Source organism: Gopherus flavomarginatus, chromosome 10 (genome assembly GCF_025201925.1).
Source record: "Gopherus flavomarginatus isolate rGopFla2 chromosome 10, rGopFla2.mat.asm, whole genome shotgun sequence".
Classification (NCBI taxonomy): domain Eukaryota; kingdom Metazoa; phylum Chordata; order Testudines; family Testudinidae; genus Gopherus; species Gopherus flavomarginatus.
The window spans coordinates 43,255,897-43,276,458 of record NC_066626.1 but is presented as its reverse complement, the minus strand read 5'-3'; the positions used below and the strand labels follow the sequence as shown (position 1 = coordinate 43,276,458).

General features: G+C 40.8%; 1 protein-coding gene across 1 annotated transcript in view; it reads left to right on the top strand.

The window, feature by feature from the left end:
- The window catches only part of MYO3B (myosin IIIB), a 390,911-nt gene that overhangs the window by 285,772 nt on the left and 84,577 nt on the right, over positions 1–20,562 (top strand). The window contains exons 31-32 of the mRNA XM_050916262.1: positions 8,470–8,533; positions 9,375–9,510. Of these exons, the coding sequence (XP_050772219.1) occupies positions 8,470–8,533; positions 9,375–9,510 (200 nt within the window). The remainder of the gene's footprint in view (positions 1–8,469; positions 8,534–9,374; positions 9,511–20,562) is intronic.

Sequence of the window (20,562 nt, the reverse complement as noted above, 5' to 3'; positions counted from 1 at the left end):
GCGCCTTTTACATCCAGAGGACAAAGCCCTTCAGGCGCTCGCCCCAGTTATTTATAGCGGTGGCGGAGCGTATGAAAGGTATGCCTATATCGGCTCAGAGGCTCTCATCATGGGTAACGTCCTGTATCCGATGTGCTACGACTTGGCCCACGTCCCGATTGGCCGTCTTACCGCCCACTCTACTCGGGCTTAAGCCTCGTCGACCGCCTTCCTGGCACACATCCCCATCCAGGAGATATGCCGCGCAGCTACCTGGTCGTCAGTGCATACGTTCACTTCTCACTATGCGCTCGTGGCCCAATCAAGAGAAGATGCTGCCTTTGGCTCAGTGGTTCTGCACTCCGCAGCGTCTCACTCTGACCCCACCGCCTAGGTAAGGCTTGGGAATCACCTACTGGAATGGATATGAGCAAGCACTCGAAGAAGAAAAGACGGTTACTCACCTTTGTAACTGTTGTTCTTCGAGATGTGTTGCTCATATCCATTCCACATCCGCCCTCCTTCCCCACTGTCGGAGTAGCCGGCAAGAAGGAACTGAGGAGCGGCGGGCCGGCTGGGGTATATAACCGGCGCCATAGCGGCGCCACTCCAGGGGGCACCCTGCTGGCCCACTGAGTGTTGCTAGGGTAAAAGTCTCAGACGAACGTGCATGCGGCGCCCGCACACCTACTGGAATGGATATGAGCAACACATCTCGAAGAACAACAGTTACAAAGGTGAGTAACCGTCTTTTTCAGTTATCTAGCAAAGTCTATGCTTGGTCACTTCTTTCTTCATGTTGATGTTGTTTCTGTCCTTTCAGTGTTGGAGCATTAATTTCCTCCAGCCTCTCTTTTCTGATTTTATCAAAATCCAGCATTGGTTCACTTCTTGATTTGTGCTACTTAGCCATTTCGCTCTTTTGTTGACAATGATCTCTGGTTTTCTCAGGTTGCCTGCACGGTTGCATGACACTGACCTCAGGTTGACACAGCACACCCTGCAGAGCAAGTTGCCTGCAGTATAGCTAAGGTCTTCTTAGACTCCCTTTATGCCACTCAGAATAGTTATCAATTTGCCTATATTCTCCATATTGTGTTGGGTTGGCAGGCTATACACAAGTGTATGCCGAGCCAGTATTTGTAGGTGCCAGAGGTGGATTGTTACTACTATTGGTTTCATTGTTTTCACTTTAACCTTGCAATTCACTTTAAAGATATGGAGATAAAAACTAGACACCCTATTACAAATAAGGGCATACTGTTGTTTGGCATGCTGATAGGATTGCCTGTTGCTGTGCCCACTGTTAGCAGAAAGAGCAAGCCTGGAGGTAGTTCCCATTAGAGTGACACGAAGGAGGCAGCTGAGATCAGTTCCTGGGAAAGGGATAGTGTAGTAAAGTATCAACCAGGAATAAAAGAAAGTAGGTCCCCCTCACTGCCCCCAAATTTGTGTTTACTTTTTGTGTATTCCAGGAGGAGTTTCCTGAAAAGCTCACACATCTACAAAGGGGCAATTCCCACAAAGGGTTCCAAAATGAGAAATCAGACCAAAAAGCTATGCGAGTTTTTAAAATATTTTTTTAGCCAAACTTATGATTTTCAAAAATCTGTTTTATGAATTTGTGAGATTAGCAATACTGTAATTAGCGTATTTTCTATATAATTTCCCCATTCCTTTCTAGGACCTGATCCAATGCCCATTGAACCAGGTCCTTAAACCATCCGTACAATATCCTTGCCCTTTTTCAAAACTGAGTTTCATTAGCTGTCATTCTCCTAAGTCTTTAAATCCACCTGAAATGCCCCCCAGGGTTACTAATCAAAAAAAGTAAGTATCGTCAGCAAACTTCACCAACTTGCTGTCCACTTCTTCTCCAAATGATTAATTAGTAAGTTAAATAACACTGGTCCTATTACTGATCCCTGGGACCTTTCATTATTAACATGCATTCCTAATGCTATTTGCTTAGTGTTGCATAACCTGTACTTATCTAAGTGCTTGACTACTCTTTTTTCAGAGACTCTCAATCAGTCTGCCCTGTACTGAAGTGGGGCTCACCAGTCAGTAAATCCCCAAATCTCCATCCATTCCTTTTGTCAAAAAATAAATAAAATAAAATAAAATAAATAAAAAGGCACCATATTAGGGTTTCCAGTGTTCAGGGACAACTGCTCAGCAGGGTTGATTGTAGCTCCATTATCTTACACTTAATTTATTTCAGAACCTTCAGATGAATACTATCAGAAACCTGATAGTAGGTTTCTCAAATTGCTCAATAAATTCCTCCTTGGATAATTCAGTTTCTGTAAAGGCCATACTCTGATTTCCCATTAAAAGAACCTTTAGAATATGAATTTTCCCTTCTTTTTCTACAGTGATAGCTGGCTGATGCAAAAACCAAAACATTCTTCTTCCTTTTTAATTGCCTCATTTGCCCATTGGTAATCCTGGTGGCTGACAGTCACATTCAGGCCTGGTCTACATTTAAAATTTAGGTTGATTTAGCTACATTGGTCATGAGTATGAAAAATCCACACCCCTGGCAGATCTAGTTATGCTGACCTAATCCCCATTGTAGATGCTGGTAGGTCAATAGAAGAGTGCTTCTGTTTACCTAGCTACCATCGTTCAGAAAGGTGGTGGTACTACAGCAACAGAAAGAATTCCTTCTGTCAGTGTAGATCTACACCACTGAGTTATGACAACATAGTTATGGCAGTATAGCTATGGCAGTGTAGTCCCTATAATGTAGATGTACCCTAAGCCTTTCGCGTTCAACAGAAAATCATGGGATCCATGACTTACATGACCAGTGTGGGAAAACTCAAGTGGTCAGGTTCTGCTCTCACTTGCACAAGTTTTAAACTGGTGTCTGATGACTCCTGATTATACTGGTGTCTGTGGGAGCAGAATTAGGCCCAGAATTTTTCAGATTATTCTGTCTTGTTTTTTCTCTGTGAATTATAATCCTTTCTGCATGGGAGAATAAAGTTTAATGCATCTAGGAATGTATTATTTCTGCAGTGTGATCTAAATTTTTCCTAGTGGAGTACTTCAGAATGTTGATTACCTAGCTGATGTAGGAGCCTAAATTCCATTTGACTTTCAATGAGACCAAGCAGCAGCCTCTGGAGCTGCAAGCAGAATTTAAAGGGCTCCTCCAGGCTACTTGCCATGGTGGGGAGCTCAGAGGAGCCTGGAGCTGTGAGCTGGGATTTAAAGAGCTTGGGTCTCCCCAACCCAAGCCCTTTAAATCCCTGCCACAGAAGCCGATGCGGTCTGGTATGGCGTACTGGCTCTTGCTGATACGCCATACCAGACCGGACTGGCTTACTTTCACTTCTGCTCTCCCCTAAAAAGAGAATCATAATTATAGAATCATAGAAATGAAGGGATGGAAGGGGCCTTGAGTTGAGGGCCCTGCACGGTACCTAGTATTCCAAACCACCCCTAATAGGTGCTTGTTTAACCCATTCTTTGAAACCTCCAGTAATGGAGATTCCATAATCTTGGAAGCCTGTTCCAATGTTTAGCTATCCTTATAGTCAGAAAGCTTTTCCTAATATCTAATCTAAATCTTCCTTGCTGCAGGTTAAGCTAATTACTTCTTGTCCTATCTTCCATGGACCTGGAGAACAGTTGATCCCTGTCCTCTTTGTAACAGCCCTTAATATATTTGAAGATTGTTATCAGGTCCCCCCATAGTCTTCTTTTCTCAAGACTAAACATGCCCAGCGTTTTTAACCTTTCCTCATAGGTCAGGTTTTCTAGACCTTTTATCATTTTTTTGCTGTCTTCTGGACTCTCCAGTTTGTCCACATCTTTCCTAACGTGTGGCACTCAGAACTAAACACAATACTCCAACTGAAGCCTCACCAGTGCCAAGTAGAGCAGGTTCATTATCTCCCATATCTTACTTACAACACTCCTGGTAATACACCCCAGAATGATATTAGCCTTTTCCACAACTGCATCACATTGTTGACTGGAACTCTATTTTTGATCCACTATAACCCTCAGATCCTTTTCAGCAATGCTAATGCCTAGCCAGTTTTCCCCATTTTGTAGCTGTGCATTCGATTTTTTCTTCTTCAGTGTAGTACTATGCATTTTTCTTTATTAAATTTCATCATGTTGCTTTCAGACTAATTCTCCAATTTATTAAGTTTGTTTTGAATCCTTATCCTATCCTCCAAAGTATATGCAATCCCTCCCAGCTTGGTGTCATACACAAATTTTATAAGCATACTTCTCACTCCATTATCCAAGTCATCAATGAAAATATTGATTAGTACCGGACACAGGGCAGACCCCAGCAGGACTCCAGTAGATACATCCTCTTAGTTTGACAGTGAACCATTGAAAGACTGTGCCATTGAAAGAGTAGTTATCAATCAGTTTTGAACCCACCTAATAATAATTTCATCTAGATCACATTTACCTAGTCTGTTTGTGAGAATATCACGTGGGCACTGTGTCAAAAGCCTTACTAAAATTAATGCCTTGTCTATATTATGAGCTAAATCGGCACCACTGCAAGTGATGCAGTGGCATTGATTTAGCAGGTCTAGTGAGGACACGATAAGTCGACAGGAGAGCACTCTTTTGTCAACTTAATTAATCCACCTCAACGAGAGGTGGAAGCTATGTTGATGGGAGAGAGTCTCTCGTTGACACAGAGCTGGGTAGACACCGCTTTAAGTCAATGTAAACTACATTAAGTTATGTTATTACTTTACATCGACTTAGAGTGCTAGTATAGGTAAGGCATAAGATATATCAAGTCTACTACTTTTTCCTTACCCATTAGGTCAAAGTTGTCAAAGTTGGATGCCTCAAGTTAGGCTCGTAAATCCATATTTAGACGTCTAAATATAAAGGTCTGGTTTTAAGAGATATTGAGAACTCTCAACTCTCACTGACTTCAGTGGAATCTGAAAGTCCCCAGCACCTCTCAGGATAAGGCCACTTATATTTAAGTACCCAACTTTGAAAATGTTTGCCAATATTATTAAATGCATCATGAGAATTAATTACTGTTGTGCTGCTTCCTGAGTCCCATTGCAGTCTTTGTCAGAAGAGATAATTAACTGTGTTCCATTTTCTTTCCTTAATCATAAGTAAGGGCCAGATTTTCGAAAGAGCTCCATGCCAGATGTTAAAGTGCTGAGCACCCACAATTGAGGCCAGATTTTCCAAAGGTCACTCCCAGCAAATGCCACTGTGATTCTGATGGCCAAATTTTTAAATGAGCTCTTCACTCATCATGCAAAGCTCTTTTGAAAATCTGACTGCTTATTTAGGAGCCTATGTGGGAGCTGAATTTTTCTGAAAATCTGGCCCTAATTATGGGAGCTAACCCTTTCTGAAAATTCTGAACAAAGGCTGCAACATTTGCATTTCATGCCTGGTATGTTTTGCGAATTCCAGTGGTATGTGGCCCTGTATGTTTGCTTGTAAATCCCACATTCCACCCTTTTCATAGGAGAAGAAAATAAAGCAGTTTTCTATCTAAAAAGGCTATATTTAAATAAAGATAATGTTTTAGCCTTCTCAGTTCCAACGTTATTAATAACCTTTAGGGAAAGGGAGGAATTGTGAACTAGTAGGAACAGGGAACATGGAAAACTGTGAAAAGACTGGAAAATTGTATATCAGTCAATTCCTGTTAAAAAGATTTTAGTGGCTCATGGTCAATTAAGGTCTAGAGGCTGAAAGTGGAAAAAGTCTTCCACAATTCTGGCTTGTAGTATACACAGAAAAGAACTCTATGTATCCACAAGCACACCCAAACTCTTTGGCATGTTCCCAGAGCACATAACAGTACTGTCTGGGTTTTTTTTGTTTTTGTGAGGGGATGGGGGTGTGAAACATTACTTTGCAAAGTTCTTAGTTGCAAATGGTTCAGAACAACCCTAAGGATAATCCTCAGGGTTGTGACTAGATGCTATTTTAAAGCAGCTCAGGTTCATTGTCATTTTGAGATAGTTTATTATGTATAATACTTTTATCAGAGACAGTACTGTCCAGTGATTCTTTGGTTGCAGAATATGGGTAGCATTTTATCTCTGAGTTATATATTGTACATTAAATAAAATATTTATGTTCAAATTTAACGTATGATTTTGGGCAGAATATTTTGTCATGTTTCCAAATAACAATTTCTAAAGAATAAATTATTAAAAAAAACCCAGTAAATAAAACCCAATTTGTGGTATGTGAACTGTACTACTCCAGAGATATTAGACATTTGAACTTGTCAGTAAATTCTTCATGCCACTTCTTGGAAGTTTTATTTAAACTGCTTAAATTGGCATGACTTTTACAACCAGCTTTGTAAAACTTGCAATTTAAATCAGATCTCTGGACCTGGGATAACATTTTCATATGTGCCTAAGTCCCATCTTCAGAAGCCCAAGTCCCTTTGAAAGTCAGAGTCCAAAAATTGTAGACTTCATTTGTGGATGTGGTGGTAAGATATGCATGTTATGTAATGTGTTTCCGTAGTGATGTACATGTGTCAAAGATATGTGTCAAGTTCAGTACTCAAAGTAACAGTTTAAAAGATTCCATATCCTTGTTCAGTTTCAATTATTTTAACTGTAGGTGTTTTTGAAAAGTAAGTCTGTACATGTAGCTGCTATGAACAATTACTGTTCAAACAGTGCATTATATTATTCTGCTGTTACTCAAGATCAGTGGTGCAAGTAGAAATAATTTCTTGTCAGTACGCTGCACTCATGGGAGGGACACAAAGCGGGGGGCACATGACCTCCCCACGTGACTCCTCCCTGCCCCACTCCCAGCCCGGGCCCCAGTGCTCTCCCCGTCCCCTCCCCATGATCCACATCCATCCCATGTTATGTGGAGTGCGGGTGGTGGGGGGGCTCTGTCCTCCCTGATGCACCAGAGACTTCTGCTGTACAGACCCCAGGCAGGAAGACTCAGGAGATGCAGCTGCGTGGAAAGGCAGGGGGCTAGGCTGGGGGCGGTACAGCAGCACCGGAGGAACTGCTGGCGTTCTGCTCCTTTCCCTGCTGCGGTTTCCAGCCCCACCCTGCCCCACCAGCCCTGTCCTCCGGCAGGGCTGCTGTATAGACAGAGGAAACACAGCTCCATGGAAGGGCAGGGGACGGGGCTGGGAGCAGGATCATCCTCTGTCTTTCTGGTATGCCTTACCAGCTATAAATATCTTACTGGTACGGCATATCAGACCGTACCACTGTACTTGCAACACTGCTCTAGAGTCATTTTTGGTTATTAATAGAACTGAGTGAAGCTGGGAAAGAATGACAAACAAATGAAATTCACAGATATGAGTACTGTATTTGTATTATAGTTCCATATGATATTTGTCCCTCCAAAAAAACTGGGTTTTATTTTTTCAAAATATGAGGGATTGAAAATTATTCACAGTGATGCATGTAAAACTCAAAAAGTTACTCAAGCAAATCTCTTACCCATCCTGCTATACATTTCCACTATCTGTAAAATGAAAGAAATGATATTTGCTGAAGATGAAGTCTGAAAATATACAGGATTTAAGATGTTTTCATCCCCAGAAACATAGGTAGGTAATTGATATTAGCCTCATTTCCAAAAAAGGTGCAACTAGATCAGAGGGTCCTGTGGTCTAGTAGATTAGGCCTTAGTGGCAATCAGAAGACCTAGGAATTAATCTACATTAATCCTGACCTGTGACCTTGGGCAAATCAGTTAACCACTGTAAGCCTTAGTTTTTCCATCTGTAAAATGACATTGGTAGCATTTATCTGCTTGATAGTTAGGGATCATGCAGCAGAATCTGTGCGGGTTGACCTTCTTGTCAGTGCAGAGTCCCATTGGCTTCAGGAGTCTGCTCATATGAATTGGGGCCTACATAAGGGGTCTTTTATTGGTCTGATTAAATTCAGTGGGAGCAGGACTGGGCCTTAAATAATATTGGCGAAGTTTATATAAGTGTAAAGTATTAAGACAAGCAGAAGTGGAATAAAAACCTGGGAAATCCTAGTTCCCCACCCTCTGCTTAATCCACTAGACCATGTGGCTTTGAGGAGTGGTGTACAAGCTGGTCCTCCCGTTGGCTTTTACAGAATTCCTGAGTTTGAATTTTCAAGGGAAAGTGGCTTTTCACAGCCTTCTGAAAGTGAAAAACATTTAGTGTTAACTCTTGTCGCATTTTATAAAAGCATTCTAATTTCACAGAAGTTTCACAATCTCAATCTAGTCTCTCTCTCACACACACTCACACACTCACACAAAGCTATAATGACAAATATTTTGCTCCATTCTAGGTCAGTACTAATGTATTTAATATCAAGGAATTTCATCATTACAGGAAATGTGACTGATCTGTTTTTTCAGAATTGATCATGTGCAGATAAGTGGAATAAAACATTAGGACAAAACTTGTGTGTTCCCGTAATTCTCTGGTGGTATAGAGGAAAATAACAATATTTAAACTCTATATTTTACTTTAATTTTTAGGCAGCAAACCAACAACCAGACTTCTCCTGCAGAGCCTGATTTTCTTGACAAACAGATGAAAAAGGTACTATTAACTTCAGATTCAAATTCCTGAGTCCACAGTTCTGCTTGGTATAGTCATCAAAATATGAAACTTAGTGATGTTTTGAAGTCTTTGAGACAAAAGCCTGCTTCCTAAGAACTTTAGTTCTGTAGAAAGACAGGGAGGTATGGTGAATAAGAGAATCAAAAGGCTGGAAATTTGCTGCTGAGAATAAATGCTAGCTACTCCCTGAGGTGATTTGTCTGTGCACTTCACTTTCTACAGATGTTAGTCTCTTTTTTAGTAAGGACCTGAGGTTCTTTGGTAGCACTTTGATATCCTGCTCGAATTCAATATGTGAAATGGAGGAGTCGCTCTGTGATTTGGAGCACAGCATAGTCTTTGAAGTCTGATCCAATTTTTGCTGCTTACCATTTGATGTTGAAAGGATGAAATGAAGAAAATGTACAGTTTTTACCAGTAACTCTGCTGAGCATATGTAAGATTAAAAAACCAAAATCCCTTGGATGATGTACTTAGAAATGTTAAGCAGATTAATACCTTCCTATAGCCTTTTTCTAAAAATACAAATTAACTATGAGAGGAAATCAGCATACAGTGCATGCTGTGATTAACTGCGTGAGTATGGGGTAAATAAGTTAGAGGGGGAAAAATATACAAATGTTTATGACACAGGTGCTTAGTCACCATGGCTAAAAGCCACAAGAATGTTGTGTGACTTCAATCTAGCATTAGACATTTTACAATGAAGCGTACAAAATATACATTTGTTTTCTGTTAGATCGTGGTTAAAAGTTGACTTCACTGAGTGGAATACTTATACCATTTTATGTTTCTGAAACATTGTTCCTTATTCAAAAAGGATTCGGATGAGATTCCCACATCTCAGTTTCTTCTAAAGCATTCACTGCAAATGAATGATTCACAGCCTATAAGCCAATCCCTTGCACTTGCAAATCATCAATTATCAAGTTCCCTGGGATCCCCTAAAAACCAAGGTAAGAAATATATTAAAGTAATGAAGTTTTTTTTAATATTTACAAGATACATGTTGTCTGCATGTAAGTTTATATATTGATGAGTTCTTTTAACAGTCCACTGAAAGACAGGAAACATACCATAGTAACTATTTATTTAATATTTGCTATCTGAAAATGTACAATTTATTTGAACTTACATTGTCAGATGCACTTAAGTACAATATGGAGACAGAAGTATGGTGTGATAACATTCTGTTAAGAACATGAGCCATGATCATCACTCCATGAAAACACCCTTTTAATGTAACAAAATTGGCATCAGAGAACTCTACCTCTCCCTCTGGCTGCAAGCATCACAAACTGGAAGTTATGAAACCCCTTATGTCTGGCAGAATGAAAGACAACTGATTTGTTTGCATTCAGAGAGGTTCAGTGGTTTCCCCAGGAATTGAAATTGGAGGGGGTGTTTGCATTTACATGGGGGGTATCAGGACCAATGAGATAAATAAAAGAGATATGAATAAAGTAAACTTTTTGTTAGGATTATGCAAATTTAACATAAGAATAATGCAAGTTACACCAAACACATAACAGATCTAGATTTCTAAAAATGTATACATTTAAAAAAAGAGTATTTAATTTAAATTGACTTTTGAAAAGTAAGCCATCATGGAGTAAGAGGAAAGTCGTCTCATGGATCAGTAACTGGTTAAAAGATGGGAAACAAAGGGTAGGAATAAATTATCAGTTGTCAGAATGGAGAGAGATAAATAGTGGTATCTCTGAGGGGTCGGTATTGGGACTATTACTGTTCAACATATTCATAAATGATCTGGAAAAATGAGTAAACAATGAGGTGGCAAAATTTGCAGATGATACAAAACTATTCAAGATAGTTAAGTCCCAGGCAGATTGCGAAGAATTACAAAGGAATCTCATAAAACTGGGTGACTGGGCAACAAAAATGGCAGATGAAATTTAATGTTGATAAATGCAAAGTAATGCACATTGGAAAGCAATCTCAACTCTACATACAAAATGATAGCATCTGAATTAGCTGTTAACACTCATGAAAGATCTTGGAGTCATTGTGGATAGTTCTCTGAAAACATCCACTCAATGTGCAGCAGCAGTCACAAAAGCAAACAATGTTGGGAATCATTAAGAAAGGGATGGATAAGACAGAAAATATCATATTGTCTCTATATAAATCCATGGTACGTGCACACCTTGAACAGTGTGTGCAGATCTGGTCACACATCCTAAAAAATATATATTGGAATTGGAAAAGGTACAGAGATGGGCAACTAAAATAATCAGGGGTATGAAATAGGAGGAGAGATTAAAATGACTGGGAATTTTCAGCTTAGAAAAGAGATGACTAATGGGGATATGATAGAGGTCTACAAAATCTTGACTGGTGCAAAGAAATTGAATGAGGAAATTTTATTTAATCCTTCACATAACACAAGAACTAGCAGTCACCCAATGAAATTAATAGGCAGCAGGTTTTAAAAAAACAAAGGGAAGTACTTCTTCACACAATATAAAGTCAACCCAGGGAACTCTTTGCCAGGGGATGCTGTGAAGACCAAAACTATAACAGGATTATAAAAAGAACTAGATAAATTCCTGGAGAACAGGTCCATCTGTGGCTATTAGCCAGGATGGGGAGGGATGCAATACCATGCTCTGAGTGTCCCTAGCCTGTTTGCCAGAAGCTGGGAATGGGCAACAGGGGATGGTCACTTGATGATTCCCTGTTCTGTTCATTCCCTCTGAAGCACCTGGCCTTGACCACTGTTGTAAGACAGGGTACTGGGCTATATGGACCATTGGTCTGACCCAGTATGATCATTCTTATGTAAAAATTAATAATAATAAAAATGTTTAGTACAGAAGCTCCCCAACATAATGACCTCCCAAGATGATAACAATGTGAGATAACAACCTTGGCAAATAATGCATTTAAAAAATCTTGGCCTACTAGGAAACATTTATTTAAGTTTCCATTCCTAGTCACAAATCTAGCATTCTGGAGCAAAGTGACTAAAATATAGTCCAACAAACAAATGTTTATTTAACATGCCCTTCACTTTTCCCTCCACCGCACTCCACTCACTGGTGTTGTCCTTGGTCAGTGGAGACTCAGAGTTCAGAGGTGCTTTCACGTTAGTACACCTGCCAGGTGGGGGACAAGAAGGCACCTTGCTTGTTCCTCCAGCGGCTCACTGTTTGTTCTGGCCACGTCTGTTCGTTGTGCCACCATTCATTCCACCACTCTGTTGCCAATGACCCTGCACAGTCACCTTCAGCTGCCACCTGCCACTGTGACCTCTGCGAGTTGGTCTCTTGAGGTTCCACCAGCTCTCAGTGATTTCAGCTGAGCTCTCAGTGCGGGAGCCTCGCTCGCTGCTAGTGCAGTCTGGGCTGTCTCTTACACAAAAACACTGTACCCACAGGAACAGTGTCCCCACAACAGGACTAAGCACTTAGACCTGATTGTCAGTGATTTCAGCTGCAGTGGTCACTTAACAGAACAAAAGATTCTCTATGGAGCCTAATCAGCTCTGTCTTTAAACAGTGGAGAGGGACAGGTCCCCACCCTCTCTCTTGATGCCTTCAAATCATCACAGGTTAAGTACAGTTCTACTGCCCTTTACTCATACAATAAGAACAACACTTCATCCCCCATTCAAGTGGTTTGTAACCCAACCCCAGCCAAAATCTATCACTTGGACAACACAGATCTGTTTGCTGGATACCTAGGTAGGTTAGGTTTGAATGTAAATATAATCTGGCCCTGAAGCCTTTCCCCACAGCCCCAGCTCATCACTAGCTGTCAGGGAGAGCTCATTTAGACTTTGCTTACAAATCATCATTTGAAATTATTAGGTTGGCCAACATCACAGAAATGAATGCACTGACATCATAAAAAACAACAGCTGTATAAGGAAGCAAGGAAGCTAGTCTGTGTTCATACTTTTAAAATCTATTATACTTTTTCAGATACACATATTTTATCATACACTCTATAAGCTTTTAAAGTGTGTATTAGTGTTTCAGTTTAAATTCGGATTTCCAAACAGTCACTAAATTGGTATGTAATTAGCTCACAAAACTTGGGGGGTGTTGGGGAAATTCAGGGGGAGTGTACACCCCCCCCCGGGAGGAGTGTAGGGAAATCACTGGAGAGGTTCATTCTGCAACACAGTGAAGCCTACAACAATGCTAAAATCTACCCAATGTGGTTCTTACTCTGTTTAATAATCTATACCTTCTTGTCTTGGTTGGTGATTTCTTTTATCAGTTTAAAAATGTAAAATGAAGCACCCCAGGCTGTTTTAACAGGTCCATATTTCCAGTGTTCCAAGAAATCAATATCAGAAATTGTTACTTATCAAAATGCTTGTCTCCATTGTTATCATGGAGCTTGTATTTGCAGATCACTGAAAGCAGGGTTCAGTATGGGGCCATAAATTATTACCCACAGTTCAAGATAGAAAAGGTTGATATTTTGATCTTTTATCAGACCCCAAATTTAAATGCTAATACACAGGCTTTCAGGCCATTCCTGAAAATGAGGTAAGGTTGCCAGGTGTCTGATTTTCAACCAGACCAGTCAAAAAGGGAAGCAGTAACCTGCAGTAACCAGCGTCTGCCATCAGGGGTGGGAAGAGCAGCAGCTGCTGCAGAAGCCTGATGGACAGAACTGGCTGGCTCCCGGAACAAGCTCCAAAGTAGGTACCAGCGCCATCTGGGGTGGTAACCTGTTTCCCACTCTCCCTGCCCTGCTGTGCCCTGATTTCCCTGTCCCCTTGCTCCAGGGGCAGGAAATACCCCACCCCCCATACTGAGCCCCAATTTCCCCACCCCAACCCCTTGCTCCAGGGATGGACCCTCCCACACCACACTGTGTCCTGATTTCCCCTTCCCAGCCCCTCATTCCAGGGAATGACCCCTGCCATGCCCCGCTGTGCACCTGCTGCCTGCAGGTGAGTCCTGGGGATGGAGGAGAGAGTGATGGGAGTGGGGGTGGAGAGCGAGTGATGGGGGAGGACAGATGAGGTAGGAGCGTGGCCTCAGAGGAAGAAGCAGGGCAAGAGTATTCCGTTTTCAGGGATTAGAAAGTTGGCAACCCTAAAATGAGGCCTTTCTGTGCTGAGCTTTTTATATATGCTAATTAACCTGATTGTGCAATTAAATGTACCATAGTATTACTATTGTGCACTTTTCCTACAGAGCCAATAGGACAATAATAATTTTTCTGCACACTTAGGCCCTGATCCTGCCAACCCACATGTGCATAATGTTTACACTGAGGTCAATGAAACTAGTCACATATATAGTTAAGAAGGCGCATAGATGTTGGCAGGATCAGGTCCTTATGTTTTAGGCAATTGCACAAATTTAGCATTTTTCATCTTTTGTAGATACACAGTTGTTTTCAACTGCAAATACAGAGTTCTACATAAACACAATAGGTTGGGAATTCATTATACTCTTGTTATACGTTTCAGTCCCCAGGGGATTTGAATTTGTGGAATGGGATTGCAGAAGGTGTGTGCATTACAGTGGAAAACTTTGAAATGATTTTAACAATAAACGTGCCAAACAAAAATATTTTCATTGCACTATACCATCTTAAGAGAAGCACTAATGGTCAAGTTCTGTCACTCCAAATCTCACTGAGTAGTACCTTTCTCTGTGAGTAGTCCCATTGAAATCAATGGTATTAGGTATGGAGTAAAGTTATTATTTGGAGGGATTAAACATGGCAGAATTAGGCCCTCAGCAAGTGTGTGATTCAGGGTCCATTACCCAAAAATTAAGATTTGACTTTTTAAAATGACAGTGATTGGTATTCCTCTATTTAAAAGCTTGTTTTGAAGAAGAGATAATTGAAACATTGATTTGATCTATTCAAGAAATAAATATGTGAAAAGAACAAGCACACAGCCACAAAGAAATAAAAATCTCAGTGAAGCATTTTAAGTATTTAAGATTGGAAATGATATAAATCACACTTAAATGAATAACTGTTAAAGAAATAAACCTGTTGAAGAATAATAGCCTCTTCCAGTGCTTTATGAAAACATAGTTCTTCAGTCAGACATTCAAATGCTTTCACGCCCCAGTGAATTCTTTATTTACTCCCAGTCCATGATATGTAGTTTTTTAGGCACCCGGTGCTGTAGCAGTTATGAAAACCAAAATGAAAATGGCAAATATAGAGCATTATCTTTGGGGTAAGTATGGTGTAAATATGTTTATGTTATAACTTTTTTAATATAATATATAAATTATTATTCACAAAAAAGCAATATATACTATGTGATCCAAAGAACATGATGATGATGCTTTTTTTTCCTGATGAAACATTACACTGCAAATTTTATAAACTGATTCTAAATCATTTTAGAACTATGTTACAAACAGGACTGTCCCAAGGGGAAAAAATGGAGAAATGGAATGATAAAAGTTTGTCATGCACAGTGGTAGTCATATTATGATACCTGGCTCTGTAGTATGTTAGGATGTTCCCACTTATACTACACTGGCAAGGAAAAGATAGAGCTGGGAGATTCCACACAAACACTGCAAAGTCTGTAGTCAGTGATTTATGCAAAAATGTAAACACTGAAAGACTTCCATTGACTTCAGTGGGCTTTGGTTTAGGCCTATAAGAAACATATTTAAAGCTATGGCCAAACTGCACACAGTTTGTGTGCACATTCAGGCTCAAATGACTTAAAGGGGAGATTTTCAAAGGCCCAGATGGGGAGTTAGAAGCCCAATTCCTATAGACTTTCTGGGATTTGGGCATCTAATTCCTCTTTGTGCCTTTGAAAGTCTCCCCTCAAAGCTATGCTGACTCTGTGTGAGGCAGGGATTCCCCCTACAAGGGCAGGGGAGTGTGGGAGGAGCTTCCACCAGACAGTAAAGCCAGCCTTGTAGTCCATTAGCAACACCAGAGGGGTGCAGAAGGGCTGCAGCAGAGCCAAAGATCCTGTCTAATCTCTTCTATATGAATCATTTCTCCCTGATATTATCCTTTATTGGTAAGGTTGGGAGGAGAGTCCAGTTAATATGATAGTCAGAAGCTGATTATTTCAGTCACAATAAGGTAATGTTAGAGGCAGAGTAGTGACATTTTCCTGAGAGACTGGAGAATAGCATTGTGTCATGGTCCCGTACGTCTCGAACCTGAGTCCATAGGGTTCTCTGTTAACTAGCACCACCATGCTTCTACTCCACAGTTCATTACTAGCCAGCTGAACAGGAGATACCATGATACCTGAAGTTACATCAGGGCCTGATTGTAGGAATACTGTGAACTGTGATTGGTCAGGGCTTCTTATTTAAACCCAAAGAGAGGCACAAGAAGTGGTCCATGCAACTAGGCTCTACCTGGCTGCTACACTGGACCTTGCCTGACTCCTGAACCCTGCTGTAATGACCTGTTCTTGGTTCCTGCCTTGTTCCTGAGCCTTGACTCCCAACACTGACTCCTGCTCTAATCACTAGACTCCAACTCCTGGCCACCTATGTCTCAGCCCCAACACAGTGTTTGAAAGTACTCCCTGGAGAGAGAATTGCCTATGTTTAGCTATGGGTGGACCAAGGATAAATATAAAGAGAGTTTCTAGATGAAAAGTAAATATCTTTGTAAAAGAAAATGCTAATAGTATTTATCTATTGACTAGAAGATAATGTAATTTCAAATGCTAATAGAGATATGGATATCTGTGCTTCAAAAGTCAAACAGAATATAAGAGAAGAGTCTCTAGTCACATACACTGTCTTTTAGGGAAATGGGATACATCTCTTTTATGCCATGTTCCTCACCCTATTGTCTGAGATACTGAAACTTTGTCAGAGATGTCAAAACGTATCTAGGTTCCAAGATGTTCTGAGTTAAACTGCTGGCTGTGTTGTAACTCATCTTCATGCCAATCTAGTCATACTGCCCATGGTGTTGTAGAAGTCAGCATTTTCTAAAGTGTCCTTTGATTTTAGGTTCTTCAATGTTGGGGGGCCTGTTAAATCTAAGGGGCACTAGGGTACTCAGCACTATTGAAAATGAAGCCCAGGAAGTTTCAAGTTGGACACTAAAATCAGTGGCCCCTTTTGAATAGTTTCACCACAGTATTTATTTTTTCTCTCTCTCTTATTTAATCAATTGTCTCTTTCTTTCTATAAAATTGACAGTAAAATATGATTTTACTGGAGCCCAATTGAGTTGGGCTAGGAGAAAAATGTGAGTCTGTGGCTGTCTGCTGCGTGTAGAGGGCAGTTAATCTCTGCATTCTCAAGGGAGGTAATGAAATGCAGTAGGTACTTGCCTATGTACAAGGTCACTGGCAAGGGGACAGCTGCAGTCTGCCTTCTCAATCAGTGCCATAAACAGTCTGGTAAGGGACATTGTGGGTTAAGGAAGAGACAAATGCCGTTACCAAAAGGCTGCTGTTACACAGGTAATAACCCATTCCCCGTTCTAAACAGAAAATAAAGCAAGATTTTAAAATATAGGCTGTATTTTCTAAGCAATTCCTTATTTTCAATGACTTTTATATCACTGGGCCTTACTTCCATTTTCAGACAGAATGGGTCAAACTTGGCTCTATTAAATGGCTGCACCCTTGTTACACTCCTTTGTAACCAAAGGTAGAAACTGGCCCACTTGTTTTAGTCTTTTGACTCTGAATTATGTGATGCTCTAAATAAGATTCTGTTTTCTGTGTACTGCAGCTTTAAATATACAAGGTTTACCTGCTTGTCCACTGAGAGGCAGGGCTATGAGACAATTCAGGATGGGGTCTTGGAGTGAGACTGACACTGTGTGTTCTCTCTCATGTCTGTCATTGCTTTCTTTAATCTCAAATGAGTCAAGTAGACTGAGAGTGCATGTTTTTCTCATCGTGTATGGAAAACATATTGAGTGGGGCTGGGTGTTCATTAGTGTAAGGTCAAGATCCCAGAAGCAAATGGAATTATTATTATTATTATGTTTCCCAATCTTGCAGTCTCTTACTCAGGCAAAACCCTAACTGAAAACATAGAAGCTTTGCTGAGCAGAGTCTAAAGGATGGGGCGATGAAGGATATTGTTCTCCTTGTTTTGTTGTTTGCAGATGATGTGATTTCCGTTGCTGGGAAAAGCAAAAAAGCTAATAAGGATTATATGGTGCTGCTATGCACACGATGTAGCTGAGATGGAAACTGTTGTATGTAAACAAATGCTGCTGTTTTTAATCAACTGTTACTTGGTTTGGTATCCAAGTAACATTTCCGAAAGTTAGAGGAGTAAGCTATCTAAACACATTTTTTTAACAACTTCAGATGTCTATAGTGAAAGCAGTAGGTAGGCTGGAGGGACAATCAATTATGAGAGAAACATAAGCATGTCAGTCTCAGTCAAAATATCCATGTCAAGTCTTCCAAAGTGTTTGTGTTCATCTCTGTGTGTCCAATCCTTGAGGTCTTTGTGTCTCTGAGCTTGTCTGCACTGGGAAAGGACACAGTGTTAACTAACGTGATCTTAAACACAATTTAGCATTCAGTCTAGCCAAAGACTGTCATGTCTTGCATTGTGTCAACCAGTCCTGGTTAACCTCAGGTCCACCATAGGGTTAACCATGTCAGTCTACACCAAGTGCTAACTTGTGTTTTAACATCATATTCATTAACACAATATATATAAACCCTACTATGGACATTTTGGTGCATGAACTTTTGAAGCAGTAACACAATCATTGTAGAGCATCAGCAGGGTATCAGTTAATATTGTCGTAGTGCCTAGGAGCTCCAGTCATGGACCAGGATCCCATTGTGCTAGGTGCTGTACAAACTCAGAACAAAAGAGCTTACAATTTAAGTCTAACACAAAAGACAGCAGATGGGTATAGACCGATGGGGGAGTACAAGGAAACAATAAGAGCATTGGCCAGCATGATAGGCAGTGGTCTCAGCACACCAGCTGCCTAACTATTGTCATGTTTTTTGTAGGCATCATACAGAGGAGAGTTTTAAGAAAGGAGGATAATGAGTTAGTTTTTGCAGGTGATTATGGGGAACTCCTTCCAAGCGTGAGGAGCAGCACGGGAAAAAGCACAAAAGTGGTTGTTTGGAACTATACAGGTTTCATAGTCATAAATCCCATAAGACTTAAGCAATTAATTAAAATTAAGTTAGTACATGCAATGTGCCTCTGCCATGTACACTGGCAAAACCAAGACAGTCTCTGTGCAAAAGAATAAATGGACACAAATCAGACATCTAGAATTGTAACATTCAAAAACCAGTAGGAGAGCACTTCACTTTCCCTGGACACTCAATAACAGACTTAAAAGTGGCCATTCTTCAACAAAAAAAGCTTCAGAAACAGACTTCAACAAGAAACTGCAGAACTGGAATTAATTTGCAAACTTGACACCATCAAATTAGGCCTGAATAAAGACTGGGAGTGGCTGGGTCACTAAAAAAAGTAATTTTCCCTCTGTTGATACTCACACCTTCTTGTCAACTGTTGGGACTGGGCCACATCCACCCTGATTGAATTGGCCTTGTTAGCAGTGACCTCCCCACTTGGTAAGGCAATTCTCATCTTTTCATGTGCTGTATATTTATACCTATCTACTGTATTTTCCACTCCATGCGTCTGATGAAATGGGCTATAGCCCAAGAAAGCTTGTGCCCAAATAAATTTGTTAATCTCTAAGGAGCCACAAGGATTCCTCGTTGTTTTTGCCAATTATAATAGTTTGTATAAAATACTTGAATGAAAGGTGCTATACATTACAAATTCTGTGTTGTTTGTTTATTTATAAATACTGAACCAGGAGTTCACTCTTTGAAATTTACAATATCTACAAACAGGGGTGGCTCCAGGCACCAGCACGCCAAGCACGTGCATGAGGCGGCAAGCCACCAGGGGCGCTCTGCCAGTCACTGCAAGGGTGGCAGGCAGGCTGCCTTTGGCGGCATGCCTGCAGAGGATCCGCTGGTCCCACGGCCTCGGTGGACCTCCCGGAGGCTGCCGCTGAATTCGTGGGACTGAGGACCTCCCTCAGGCAAGCCACCGAAGGCAGCCTGCCTGCCGTGCTTGGAGCGGCATCTGTGTAAATCAGGAATAACTTCACTCAAGTCAATGGACTCAACTGTGTGAGAACAGAATCCCATTGATTCTACTCAAAAATTCCATGTGGCTTTTTTCTTTGCATGTCAGGGCTAGGATTATGATTCTGTCATGAAGAAAATAACAGCAGTCTCATGGGTCACCCTGGATATTATGGACATGGCTGGGAAAGATCCTATTTGGCATGATCCAGCTGGATTTTAGGACCGCACAACTGGGTGTGCTCCACTGTGTCTCCAATGTGTTCTCCTGCTGTATTCCACAATATGGAGAATAAGCTTTTGATGGGGTACTGCTCAAGTATCTGTCTCAGCCTCACTGGAGGAATTCTTGATGTGATACAGTGGTTCTACAGTGGATTTCCATCTGCTGAGAGAAATACATGATGCAGTTAATAGATTCAGAGATTCTGAGGCCAGAAGGGACCATTGTGATCATCTGGTCTGACCTCCTGCATAACAAAGGCCATAGAACTTATCCCAAATATTTCCTGTTTGAACTTGTAGCCAGACTCTTTAGCTTGTTCTTGTGGTTCTTCTTTGAACCCTCTCCAATTTATCAACATCCTTTTTGAACTGTAGGACCCAGAAATAGACACAGTATTTCAGCAGCAGTCACACCAGTGCCGAATACAGAGGTAAAATAGCCTCTCTACTTGTGTTCAAAATTCCCCGTTTATGTATCCAGGGATTGCAATGGCCCTTTTGGCCACAGCATTGCACTGAGAGCTCATGTTCAGCTGATTATTCCACACCACCACCACATTTTTCTGTGTTCTTCTAGTGTTTGGTCCAACATCTGGCTGGGGAGAAGTAAGAGAAGATACAACACCCTTTTCTCTTAAAATGACATGCTATTGGATCACGAGTGTCTTTGACTGCTGTGCCAAATGCACAGTTCTAGACATGACAGACATAAATAGGATTTCCAGTT